We start from the raw sequence: 14,543 nt of genomic DNA on the forward strand, positions 1-14,543 counted from the left end.
TGAAAGTTAGTCACCAAAACAATGAACTAAAATTTAACAGAGCTAAATCTGAGCCCATCTGAAAGCAATTTTTGACAATAATGATCAGAAAACATAAAATTAAAATAATTTAGACAAATTGAAGTGCCAGTTCAATTACCATGTACAAACAGTCTATAAAAGGGAAGCTCCCTTAGTGACATACAATGGCATTTCCGGCCATGGGTTGCTGTGCAATACTCAATCCTTACAATGTGCCATACCTACTCCTCTCCAAGTTTGAACACGAAGTTCTAGACACTCTGCAGCAACATGCAGTATTTATAAAATATATCTCAAATATGCATTACAGATTTACAAAGATTAATTTATGGTGATGGTTTGCGATCAGTCATCAACAAGAACAACATCATGGTACAGCCTCGTATAATCAGTCTATCTGAAGAGCTCCCCTCGCCAGTAGTCTGGAGCACAATCTTTGAAAATGGTTACGAGGTAGAAGCATTTCATGTAGGGGTGAAGGGTAAACATATATGATAATATTTGATAGAGGAAGGCGAGACAAGTATCAAAAACTCCCCTCTCTAAAATATACTCTTTCTTGTTTCCATAGCAGCAGACAACCTTAACTCTTTAGCCGTAGGAGTTCTTTACATAGACATAATATACTTGATTCTTACCAGTTTGCGGTTGCTCCCAAAATCTTTATCTGGGAAAAAATAAAAAGTATTTCGAGCAGTTACAATAATAATTATAAGACAATTTTGTTCATTGACCTGATTTCCTGTCTTCACATCTTTTGCCGGAACAGCATTCCTGCATTCTTTCACCACTGTTTTCTTTACAACTATTTCGCAACATGTTATCTGTAAATATAGAATAAGAGAATTTGGAAATCAGTTTGAAAACGTATATTGATATTGTTTTAATTTTATTCTGTGAGCATCAAAAACATTAGCTTAAAAAAAAAAAGACAGCAACAACACCAAATGAATAAATTAAATAAAAATTACTAATTTAGAAAATGTGCTTTAATCTGCTAATTGCTTAAAATAATGTGTGCGTGCTTAATTTCTTTAAACTTCAAGTAACTACTTTTTATATAGACAAGACAAAAATTAATAAGTGTACACACAACTTATTATGAAATAATATTTTTTAAGTTGTATAAAGTTTGTATAAATAACAAGTTTGTCCAACCTTTAATGTTAATCAAAATTAGCCTTAAGGTTTACTTTTGGTAAAAAATTATTTGCATTATTCCTTACTTCTAAATCAAATTACTAGTTTGCCTTAAGATTTAGCCTTAGTTAGAAATAATTTTGAATTAAGAGTTGCTATTATTTCAGATTGCTTTATAATTTAATTATGATTACTTTCACAGCAATTTCCTTTTATAGGTTTTGGTTTACACATCAACTGCTTACGCTAATTCTCATATCACAACCATACAAGAAAAAATTTATTTATTGCCCCATAAAGCTCAAAGGTTCTTAGACGAGATGGAGTAAGTAAACTTAATTCAAATAACAAACTGCTATAATCTATCGGCACTGGAAACTTCATTTTATATGCATTTTTCCATTCTATTTCCAACTAATCTATTTTCTATTCTATTCTAAAGAGGGGTCTCTATTTTATGACCTAAGGAGGTAATATTCTAAGTATGCTTTTAATTATTTCGTTTAATTTTCAAAAAAAGAAAGGAAAAGAAAAAGATGTTGCTTGCTTGGTCTTTTGAAACATCAAAAATACTAGGATTTCCTATAATGAGAATTTGAGAAATATAGCTCGCGGTGTTTTAGATTTTCAATTCATTTTTTCTGACAAAATTGATCGAATCGCCCTTTTTTGAGAAGTAGTTAAATATAGCAAAATTATTTGTTTTTCAATTTTCCGTAAATATCTTTCTATTCTTCACTTTCAAAGGATTTGGATTCATACTGAAATGTTTAAACTGACAGTTGGATTTAACCGTTTTTTTCTTTTTGGTTAGATTCGGTATCTGTAACCATTATGTCTTATTTATCAAATTCAGAGAATGTAACACACGATTATGCGTGTTCACTACTGTTGAATGGTTATTATTATTAATTTTTGTATTACATCAACCTTTGTTAAAACCAAATTTTAATTAAACCGATTTAGTGGTTTCGAAAATTGTGGACAAAATCTGAAAGTTTCCTTAATTTTCAACACTAGTGTACACAGCCACATAGTGTACAATAAAGTTTATTAGTTATATTAATTAATTTTGCAACATTCTTTCAATTTTCGAATACTTTCTGACACATTTGCAATTTTAAGTCAAATAAAAATCCGCTTTTTTTTTTAAATTTTACACATAAAAAAAATTTAATCTTTGACATTTTATTTCAGGAATGGAACTGATGAATCATTTGAAGAACTTGTGTCATCCTCTAATTTAAATTTTATAAACGCATATTGTTTTAGCAAATTTCTCTCAGAAAATATTTTATTGGAAAAGGCCTCTGATTTACCTGTTGGAATAGTTAGACCATCAATTGTTGTAATGACATGGAAAGGTCCGATTCCTGTAAGTAAGTCATACAAGTTATTCAGTAATGATTTTTACAGAGTATTTTTAAAATCCTTGTCAAAAATAAAGTCATAAAATCTATTTCCTTATCAATATTCAAGTAATAAATTCAATTTCAAGCAAATTCGTTTAAATCTGACGAATCACGTTGTTGTTCTTGCTGATTCAGACCAGCTCTAAGAATTTGTTGACATTCAAAAAAGCATGTACTACAAATATTTGACAAGGATATTCTGTCTTCTGATGTGGAGAGGCTGCAAGTCAACTTCAAAAAGGGCCATATCCTAAGGGCTGCTGCTCTTTAATCCAGTGATAATACGAGTTGCACTTATTTGTAAAATAAGTTAATGCAATGTTAGTTTTTTTCTCTCCTTAACACTAGAACGACTGAAACTTAGTATATACCTATATTGCCCAAAAGCAGTCAAAATGACTGCATTGTGAAAGAATAACTAATGTGTAAAGAAATTTGTTTAATTTAATTTTTAATATTTTTTATATTATTTACAGTTACGTATATAACAAGTTATTAGTAAATATTAGGAATAAAAAAATTTACTTCACTTGGGAAGGAAATATTTATTTATACATTATTATTTGTACATTTTTTGCAAATGAAAAAGCAGTTAAAAAGCAATCAAACTGACTTTCTTTAGGCAACCTAGTGTTATTTGAAAATTCTTTTTTTTTTTCTTTTTTTTGTAAGTAGTGAATATTTGGTGCTTATAAAAAAACCATTAATCGAATTTCCAATTAATAGAAGTCAACGTTATTGTCCCTTCTATTGACGTCGTCAATATAACGTCACCAATAGGTAACATTATTGCCTATTGGCAACGCGTAACTTGAGAAGTGCCTTGTAACAAAAATTTCCTCCGCCATTTTATAGTTTAACCCTAAGCTTCATTATTTCTCAAATGCTTAAAATATTATTTTCTTACTTTTACCACATTTTTTGAAAACGCTGAAAAAATAATTTCTTATTTAGTTGTATCTTATTCCATTTTACTAAATTGTTTGACAATTTTATGTTTCCTATTAGAAGTATCTGGGTTATATCTGGTGGTATCTGGATTATCATTGGAACTTAATTTCATCTTATTGGTATTTTTAAAAATTTCCCAATCTTTATTATTATTATTTTGAGAATGTTATTGTTCACAATGTAATTAAAGGTTAAAGGTAGAAATAAATAATTTCAAAGCAGTGTAATACTTTTAAACATACTAAATAAAAAAATTAAAAATTTGTGTACAAGTCTGAAGTCATAGCGTTTCTTTAATTTTAATGTTGCTTATTTTAGGGTAGTGTAGAGACTGGAACTGGCATAACTGATTTATCTATGGGGGTAAGTCTTACTATATTCTACACAAAAGAAATAACTAAAAAAATGTTAAACTGAATGGGAAATTTTGTAAAAATCATAAATTTTTTTATCAAAGGGTTTCATAATTTTCGTCTTAAAAAATGCATGTGCTTTCATCAGGAACGTATCAGTGTTTCCTGTTATTTTTATATGATTTTTCTTTTTTAGCAATAACACGTTTGTTTGATGAGTAAATAATTTTCTGCTGATATTAAGGAAAGTATAACTAGGAAGACGGAAGTCATTTTTCCCTCTTTGGAAGAATAAATTAATTAATATTTTACTAAGGAGTGAAATTGTCCCCATTGACTTACAACAAACTGCAGCAAAAGAAGAATGCAAATGTCTATAAATTTACGGTGTTGAACAATTAAAAAAAAAAAAAATCTTGAAATTTATGAAACTCTTACGAAATCATACTACATAAGAGTAGATGTAAGCTGCTTAAAATTAATACAAAGTAGTGGCAACATTAAGAAAAAGAGTGCCCTTTACGCATTATTATTCTTTGGAGTTCCCTGTTGGACTCGGTGGAAGCATGTTGAATTTGAAGAAGAGCCTCAGAGCTCATATAAATCTTGATAGGCTAAATTAAGCCTTACCTATTGAAACGCAGAGCTATAAACGATAAGCAGAGAGCTCGCCGCACTTTAATATACTCAATACTCAATTACAAACTAAGGTAAACAACGTTTAAGAGCACAAAAATATTTATAAATGCAGACAGCTGTTTCGGATACTCAAAGGGCAACCTTCATCAGTGCAACAGAAAACTGATGAAGGTTTTTTCTGTTGCACTGATGAAGGTTGCCCTTTGAGCATCCGAAACAGCTGTCTGCATTTATAAATATTTTTGTGCTCTTAAACGTTGTTTACCTTAGTTTGTATTTTAGCACAAAGGTCGCCCACTTGTGTATTTAATACTCAATTATTCTTTTTAAATTTAAGAGACCTTAAGTTAGCAGCTAATTTTGAGAAGTGATGTTTTCGTGAACAGGAATACTTAAGGACGATCCATTCTGACGTGATCACGACGCTTTTCTTAAAATTTCTTTGTTTCCATATGTTTTATAGCCCTATGGTTGAATTTTTTGCTTCAGTTCTACAAAAATTATTAAATAAATACAAGATTGATTGAATTTATGAGAGTATTTCAATTTTTTTTTTTACATTGTGCATTAATATAGAAACATATAATTTTCTAATCTATTCCAAATGTTGTTGTTTTTAGATCGTAGTTCTATTATTTGTAAAAAATGCTTCTATTACATTTTTTTTACCTGTTTATTTCGTCCGTCAAATGAAAAATCCTACCATAAACTAAAAAAAGAAAAAAATCTTAATTAATAATGTTTTTCTGAATTTATTCTTCGACTAGTTTAAAGATGAATTTGATGTTACATGTAATCCATATAAATGTGTCTTTATAAAAAAATGGAAAAAAATTTAAAAAATATAAAAATTGTAAAAAAATAATAAAAAATTAAATAAATAACAATTTATCTCATAAAATGTACTTTTGTTTTCATTTATACCCAGCTTCCTTAACTAATTAGCAAATAAGAATTTTATGGAACCGAATTAACACAAATAACCAAATGATTATAGCAATCTTCATAAATTCAATCAAAAATAATAAAAGATAAAGCTAAATTCTTCAATCTAACTAGTAGTTAAGCTTTTTACAGTAGCGTAGCGCTGAAACTATTTAGGCAAGAGAGTTACCATTTTACCTCACTTAGTAAAAATACTTATCGCTTTTTTATATAGTCACACATAACAATTGAATCTTTTTATATATTTCTCTGTGTTTAAGGAATATATTACTAATATGAAAAAAATTAGTAAAGTTGGAGAAAAAAAACTCTTCTTTGATTTTGCACGAAAAACAAATAAATAAAACGTTGAAATATAACATGTAAATAAGAGTCGAGTTGATACTGTCTCAATTAATGTTCTAGATGTTATATTCATTTTATAACTATATATTTGATGAAATATCATACAATATTATAATAATAAAAAATATCGCAATGAAACAATCTCTACTTTTCTGTGATGCTTGAGCCAGAAAGTCATATTTTTCCAGAAGCTTCCAAAAATTATTTTTTCGGCATAAATTATTTCTAATTATTCGACACGTTCAAATTTTAGGCATCAATTATTTGGATGACAAAGCTAATTATTAATATTTTTCTTATTTTCAAGTCCTACATTTAGAGAATTGTTTTGCATAGTCAAGAAGAAAAATGCTACATTTTTAAAGCTTTATATTAAAACTTTTTTAACATTTTATTTGTATAGAGCAAAAACGTTAATGAATAAAAAACTCTAAGAATACTTTATTTCTTATAATCTCGTGAAGACGAAGAGATTGTAAAATATAGATTAGCTACATAACATCACATTTTTCCAAAGGTGATGCTTTTTATATCAAACTACTCCTTAACATTATTCCAGATAGGTAGGGGAGAGTGGCGTCAATTGTAAAATTTTTTACTTAACTATTTTTAACTAACAAAAAATCCAATATATTATTAGTATTAATTGACAGACGAGTAAAGTAGACTATCCTCTACTAGAAAAAAAATTAATACCTTATTATAAATGTTATTATATTAGTTATTAACAATTTTTGACAATCGTGCACTTGTTACAATTGTCCCCACTAACGGGGTCAATTGTAACAGTTCATAAATTGAACTAAAACATAGTTAATTATACATATTATCATAGTTGCGATATATTTTTTAATTCATCAAAATAGTGATATTTTAGGAGTAAAAATAATAATGAGCAGAGACCTAAAGGATTAAACTTTTAACTTTAAGAGGTTAAAAATTTTAATTTTTGCTGTGAAAGGTGACAAATAAAATAATGCACATGCAACATAATATAAATGATATAGGAAACTATTGGTGGTTCTTAAAGAGTTAAGTAATGGTTTGTAAACATAAGATTATTTATTTTCAGCTGTTACAATCGTCCCCAAGGAGCCATTTCATCTTCATTTGTTAAAAATAATGCTAGTTAATTAACAAAACTAATTTTTTTTATTGAAATGTTAATTGAGGTGTCCACTTACATATTCGGTTAGTAATTTTTATTTGCTTAAACAAAATTACTTTGTTACAATATAATATTCTAATACCAAAAAAAGTACTTACGTAGCGTGAAAATATCTTTTGTGATGTATCTCTTTCAAAAGTACTTAAAAATGGTTGCCAGCAAGGGTGTACATGTAGATTTATTAAATACACCTTGTGTGCCACCTAGGAACCAAATCTAGAACCCGACACTCGAAATTTTTGCTCTGTTACAATCGTACCCTGTTACAATCAACCCCACTCTCCAGTACTTCACAATTTTCCACAGCATCGCAACAAAATACACAAAAACATCTTTGCCTATATGGAAATATTGATGTTTTCACCAAAAAACGCTCTCCTGAGCGATATGAAAATTTTCCTTTAAATATTGCACTACACCCTTTACCTTTAGATTTGTTCTCATTTTGATACTTTGTGTCCTGATTCGTGTCTTAGAATTTTACGGATTTTTCAAATTAAACAAGAGGTTAAAAGATTTGTTTAAAGTAATTTTTTTTATTTCACTACATTTAATATGATTAAACATTGCGACTTAAACATTAATAGATTAAGGCTGAAAAATCTAAAGCAGAAAAAAATCATTTTTTTTAATACAAATATTATGATAAAAATTACATTTTATAGGAATTTTTTGAATTTTATTCCTAGGTTGGAAAAGGGTTCGTTAAAGTTATTCACGCTGACAGGGATTGTATATTCGATGTCATACCAGTAGATGTAGTAGTAAACGCACATATTATCACTGCCTGGAGCGTGGCTACTGGCAGGTAATGATTATTTTCCTAGTCATGAAACGTAATTAACTAAGCAATGAAACTGGTTATAAAGGGTGTTCTGTAATAAATTCTCTAAACGTTACTCATTGTTTAATATGTGAAATTAAATTTAAAATTTCGAATTAAGATTTTAATCAATAAAATAGGGTCTAAAGATATTATGACAATTATATTGCTTATTCTGAATATGTAAGTATTTTTTATTGTTACGAGGCATTCTAATTTCTAATTCTGATTTCATTTTGCTCCTCGCGTGTTTCAATTTTTTATTAGCTACCCTTGAAGCTTTAACATAAGCTTTACTTAAAATAATTTTTTTTTTAAAAATACTAGGGATTGTTTTGTTGAAACAGTATTGTAAAGCATACCTGCAGCAGCTCATTGTGATCTAGGTGGTCGTGGTGGTTAAGGCTTCACAATTTATTTCGATGCACAATTTCACAATAACATGATTGTGGTGATTTTGACATCAATGCGCACAGGCCGCCTTTATTTCCCAAACTAGTACCCAACGATCTGAAGATGAGAGAGCATCAAACCGCCTCTGTGTATCAAACGCCAGTCTTTACAATGACTGACCAGAGGGGCCGGGATAGCCTGGTCGGTAGGGCGCCGGGCCCATATCCAAGAGGTCGTGGGTTCGATCCTCGCCGGCCGAAGACTCCCCGTGTAGTAAATGGTGACTGATGCACGTTAAATCTGTCGAGTCTCAAAGTCCTCCATGTTTCCACAACAAATCAATACCTCTGGGGGTACTGATCCAGGAGTTTCCTTGTCTTCTGGATTGGTTCAAAATTACAAGGCTACGGAGTTGAACGTAAGTAGTCGTAAACCCATGAAATTGGGTCGGCTGTTCAACGACGGTTATAAAACTTAAAAAAATGACTGACCAGGAGCCGCGATGGCTCAGGGGATAGAGCGGTCGCCTTCCAATGAGGCGAACCGGGTTCGAATCCCAGTCGATACGAATTTCGCATAGTGCTGACGTGAAATATCTTCAAAGGTAGACGGATCATGGGTTAGAGTCCCCTTGCCGTCAGGCTAACCGTGGGAGGTTCTCGTGGTCTTCTTCTCCATGTAACGCAAATGTGGGTTAGCTCCATCAAAAAGTCCTCCACGAAGGCAAATTTCTCGCGATACTCGATCCAGGAGTTTCCTCGTCTTCTGGATTGGGATCAAAGAACAAGGCTACGAAGTTGAACATTAGTAGAAGTAAACCCAAAAAATTGGGTTGGTTGTTCAAAGACGGTTATAAAATAAAATAAAATAAAATAAATGAAATAACTGGTAAAAGCAATGATTGCTCAGGGGATAGAGCATTCGCCCTACAGGGAGGTGAACCGGGGTCGAATCCCAGCAATGACTGGTTGATACGAATTCCACATCCGGCTTGCACCGACCATAGTGCTGAAGTAAAATATTCTCTTTGGTAGAAGAATCATGGGTTAGAGTCCCGTTGCTATCAGGCTAACAGGGAAGGGGGAGTTTTCGTGGTTTTCCTCTCCGTGTAACGCAAATGCGAATTAGTTCCATCAAAAGATCCTCCGCGAAGGCAAATTTCTACCAACACTTGATCTAGGAGTTCCCATGTCTTCTGGATTAGGTTCAAAACTACAAGCCTACGGAGGTGAACATTGGTAGTCGCAAACTCAAAATTGGGTCGGCTTTTCAACGACGGTTATAAAATAAAATGACTGTTCAGTGCCTTAACCATTATTTTATAATATACTTTTAAAGGATTTATAAACACAAATACCCTTAAATACCCCAAAAAATGTAAACATCTCGCCAACTTTGGAGACTTTTTGATGCTAGCAGCCAGGCAGAATTAATGAGCACTGTCAGAATTAATATTATACCAATCTCATTCTTAGTAGCTCTAAGCAAGGAAACAACCGGAAATTGTAATAAAAAATTATTTCATTTTTATCAATCTATAACATCAAGGTAAATTTTGGGTACCAGGAATTGTCTTATAGTATTTCCTTCAGAGGCAATGCAATGATTTTAAAATTATCTTACACCCAAGTGAATAGAATCCACAATATCTCAAAGACATCAAACTTTCATCACAAAGCTTTCAAGATCAACAATCTTTATCACAAAGCACCACAAGGTTTATAAATGATTAGCAAATAAACCATGCAAGCTTAAAACAATGTTAAATTTAAATATGTTAGTTTACGCTCTATGATGTTTGCATTACAACCAAATCAAGAGTAGAAAGCGTTCTCAAAGTCAAACCAATGCTAAAATCACATTCTCAAGATTTATTTCATGTTTTATGATTATTCAGATTATGATTATAATTCAGATTTTATGATTATGATTATTTTATGTATTTGCGTAGGCTTTTATGTATTTTCTTTTACAATTTAAAAGTTAAGATTGACCTGATCATTAAGTCTTCACAACAAACAAAATTTGTTGCATTTCAGAGCCTAGATAAAGCTAGAAACGACAAAAGCAAGGTTTATAATACTTGTAAATAAAAGCTAAAAAATGAGATTTTTTGGAAAAGGTTTTTGCATAGCTTTATTCAACCTTTAAGGAAACAAGCTTTGCATACTAATATTTCTACTAAACTTTAAAAAAATTAATTAATAAATTTTTTTAATGAAAATCAAATAAAAATGAAAATACAACGTTTGCTATAAGGTTGCTTGCTATCTGGGATATTTGCAACTAACTACTATGGGCATGGTAACTCAGAGGTAAAATAACTGAAAGGAAAAGAACAAACTGCAAGTCAATTTACGTGTAGAGGTTCTATATATAAGAAGTAGTATCTATGCAAAATTGAAAAGCATAATTTGACCCTACCATTGAAAAATCAACTGAATATGAAAACAATAAATTTAAAACAATTATACTAAAAGCATGGGGGGGGAGTTAATAAAAATGCTTTGGTTCTTTAAAATTTATTTTGTTAGAATAGAGAAAATATAATAAAAATTTTTAAATGGGTTATTTTTATAAAAATAATACACCCAGGAGCTTTGGGACCCATTTTGCCATCTCAACAGATATAATTTAATACAATAATTATGGTAACAGAGTGCGAAAAAATCCTAGGATTATCTTGGGTTTGATTTTTATTCAAAATAGTTTTAAAACTGTATATTAGATAAGTCATATAGTATATTGCATGTAACACAACGTGACAACTAGAAAAATTAAAATGATTTTCAATTAACATTTAATTGCAATTAAATAATCGGCAAAGAAGGCTCGAAGGACGATAGTAATTTAGTTGTATTTGACGAAACAGTATTACACCTCCATTATTTATAAATACTAATTTCCATGCATCTACATTTACTAAAATCACATAGTAAATTAAATTGAATGCTTAAAAGTTTTATTTGGAATTTTATTTAAGTAATTAAAATTATATATAATGGGACATCAAATGTACACGTTTTCAGAAAATTAGCCATGTATATATTGCTCAATTTCTTTAGAAGTCCTTCGATGTTTATTGTCAACTGCACTAGCGGCGACACTCTGAAGCTTAAGTTCGGAAAGTACTTGGATGTCATGTTTAAAGTCACTATGGAAAATCCTCTTCCAAAAACGTTTCAAGAGGCAGATGTAAGAACGGTGAAGAGCAAACTAATGTATACTATACTTTCAACTTATCATCATTATATACCAGCAGTAATACTAGATATATACTTGCGTTCCAAGGGAAGTAAACTCAGGTAAGATATTTCATCGTACATTTTTGTAGCGATTTCGAAAAATACTTTATACTATAAGTGATCCAACCATATACATATAAGAGGTTACACACGACGAATGTATGGAGGAAGAGTAAAGTATCTTCGCTGCTATTATAAGTATTTTGTACTGCAGTGTGTACGTGTACTTCAAAGAGGAACTTATTGTTACAAGGTCAAAACATAGCTAATTCGTTTCCCAAATTAACCTGAATTTTCATAGCTCCTCCACTGAATTTTCTGTAGAATGCCACTAATATAAAATATTTTAAAATTAAACGATCTCTCATAGTATGTGGATTTCGGCTAGCACTGCAAATACCGATAGTCCTTTCGAAAGAAGTGGTCATGTCTAAATGAAACGCTGCGCAATCTCTTCCAATTGCGCTGCCATGCTCCTTAGAAAAATTAGCGCGCTTGCTTCTTAGGAAAAATAAAGTATTGTTTCGATGATAGGAGTAATGGAGCATTATTCCTAAGCTATCAGATTACGTAGCGTTCATAGCAATCAAAAAAGATTCTGACAAAGTATAGAGACTATTCAAGGACGGCCTTTCCATATCAGCAAAGGCAAATTTTTCCAATTTTTTAATTTTCTATTGTAATTAAAATGCTTCTGTTTTTATGGCTCTTTAAATTGAAATATTCCCTTCTAATATACTATGATATTTGTTTACAAAAATCTTACAACAATTTCATTTAAGTGAAATTACTATTGTTCACAATTTAATTGTAATTGTTATTAATAAGAATCTCTCCACCCCCTTACGTCGAAGTTATTCAATGATAGTTAAATACTAAAAAAATTGTGTAAAATAAATTAAAAGTTACGCAAATAAAATATGTAAATAAAAAATATCTATGGAAAAGTAGGGTAATACCGAAAAAGTAGGTAAAAGTAGTATGGAAAAGTAGGGTAAGATTCGAAGGCTCGTTGAAGCCTAACTAAAAATTGTCAGATTTAATCCAGATATTCATTGCTGAGTAGTGTGCAATATATCATTCATGAAAAGTCAAAAAAGTATATTTCTTTTTTTTAAATTATTTTTTTTCTCCCGAAAAAGTCAAATCACCAGGTCTTATTACCCTACTAGTGGGATAAAACCGGGTACAGAAGTTAACTCTTTAGGAAATTTAGAAATACCAGAATTTCAGTAAAAAAGTGTGTGTAGTTCATGTGATGTAGTCAAGGCCGTACTGAAGAGGGCAGAGAGAGGGACAACTGTTCACGGACTACTGAGGACCCAACCAAAATTGATTACAAAAAATATAGTGAACATTAATTAGAGTTTCTTTATATCTATATAAAAACTATGATTTTGAATAAAGGGTTTTCAAAATTTCTACAAAATATAAAAATAAGGATTTTTGTGTTTTGAAGGAGGGGCACGTAAAACCTTTGTTAAGCTTTGAATGTAATTGTCTTCTTACTAAGCTGCATTGCAGCTTTGGTGGGACCAATGCAGATACATATTCAGTTTTCATCAGGATGCATACATATTCAATTTTTGCAACAAAAACGGTACTTCATCAGGGGACACACTGTCTGTTAACACGCAGGAGCCTTTCCCTAGTCAGTGGTCAAACCAAAAGCAGACTGTGCCCCTAGGCCCCATAATGGAAAAACTAAATAAGAAAATGCGATACCTCAAAAATTCAAGTATCGAAATAAAGATGAAAATCCAATGATACACAAAAAACACAAGTCAAAAGTACACTGAGAACACATTAATAAGGTCACGTTTTCTCATATGAAATATTACAGTTAGAATAACCAAATAAAATATATTGCCAGATCTTTACAAATTTAAAAAATATAGTGCAAACCCCTTTAAAAAAAACTTGAAAACTTTGTTAACATACATATCTTTTCGTTTTGCTATTTTTAGTTTCTAAATCTTTATTTAAATGATAGGCATAACGTAATACTTTAAATTAAGTGAAACATCAATCAATGTAACAGAACTTTGAAACTTGTGTATAGAAAAAAAAAGAATAATAATGCTCATACTGACTAGATTCCATTGTTAATCTGCAAATCAAATCACATTTAAAAAAAAAAATATGTATTTTTTATAGGTTGATGAAGCTGTATCGATTTTTCGACCGCATGATGAAGGAATTACATCCATTTTTGTCCACATCCTTTACATTTCAAACTGATAATTTTCATGGTCTTTCTAAGCTGCTAAATCCAGAGGAAAGAGAGGTATACCATAAACACACTATAGGTTCACAATAGGTTCCGAATAGGGCAATAAATTAAATCGATTGCATTTATTCATAAAAAAGTTAATATTTTCTAATATGTAATAATTTTTATAAGGTCTTTCCATACAAACATACTCATATAATAAGAAAACAGACAAGACACATTTTTTTCTTTTTAAATTAATAATGCAGTGAAATGCAGTTACCCAGACGTGAACACAAGCCCACAATGAGACAGATAATTGTCGCAGTGATCTCACCTAAAGATTAAGATAGCCTAAAGATATGTAGATTAAGTAGTGATACGCCACCGTCTTGGTAACTGCAGCTCTCTTGTGACAGCAATCTCAATAATGTAGGAATACGGAGTTTCTATTCTTAAACTTAATTTAACAAAATAATACATTTTAAATTAACTTGATTTTCGATTGCTTCCTAAACTTAAAATGCCAGTTACTAACTACTCAAAAAAATAAATAAAAGCACAGAAATATGCTTATCCCTCCTAAGGCATGTTCATTGAATATAAAATGATTCGATGAAATTTCCACATCTTAGATTAAGAGAACTTAGTATTTTTGTTTAAACATTATTTTATTATTTTTGTTCAAACATTTTTAATTTTAATTTTTAAAACGTTATTTTTGTATCTATACATTCAATTTCTGTAACACAGTAAGCTTGAGATGTTAATGCTTTGATGGGACCTAATATTGATTAAAAAAACACTAATAAAGCTTGTTTTATTCTTTATTTTTTTAATAAGTATCCGAAAAATCAGAAAAGGATAAATATCAATACTTAAAAATAAAAATAACA

General features: G+C 30.3%; 1 protein-coding gene across 1 annotated transcript in view; it reads left to right on the plus strand.

Annotated features, from left to right (window-relative positions):
* The window catches only part of LOC107439331 (fatty acyl-CoA reductase 1), a 34,073-nt gene that overhangs the window by 16,992 nt on the left and 2,538 nt on the right, over nucleotides 1-14,543 (plus strand). The window contains exons 5-10 of the mRNA XM_043040131.2: nucleotides 1,380-1,486; nucleotides 2,359-2,536; nucleotides 3,843-3,887; nucleotides 7,664-7,782; nucleotides 11,256-11,495; nucleotides 13,593-13,722. Of these exons, the coding sequence (XP_042896065.1) occupies nucleotides 1,380-1,486; nucleotides 2,359-2,536; nucleotides 3,843-3,887; nucleotides 7,664-7,782; nucleotides 11,256-11,495; nucleotides 13,593-13,722 (819 nt within the window). The remainder of the gene's footprint in view (nucleotides 1-1,379; nucleotides 1,487-2,358; nucleotides 2,537-3,842; nucleotides 3,888-7,663; nucleotides 7,783-11,255; nucleotides 11,496-13,592; nucleotides 13,723-14,543) is intronic.

This window comes from Parasteatoda tepidariorum, chromosome 7 (assembly GCF_043381705.1).
Source record: "Parasteatoda tepidariorum isolate YZ-2023 chromosome 7, CAS_Ptep_4.0, whole genome shotgun sequence".
NCBI classification, from domain to species: Eukaryota; Metazoa; Arthropoda; class Arachnida; order Araneae; family Theridiidae; genus Parasteatoda; species Parasteatoda tepidariorum.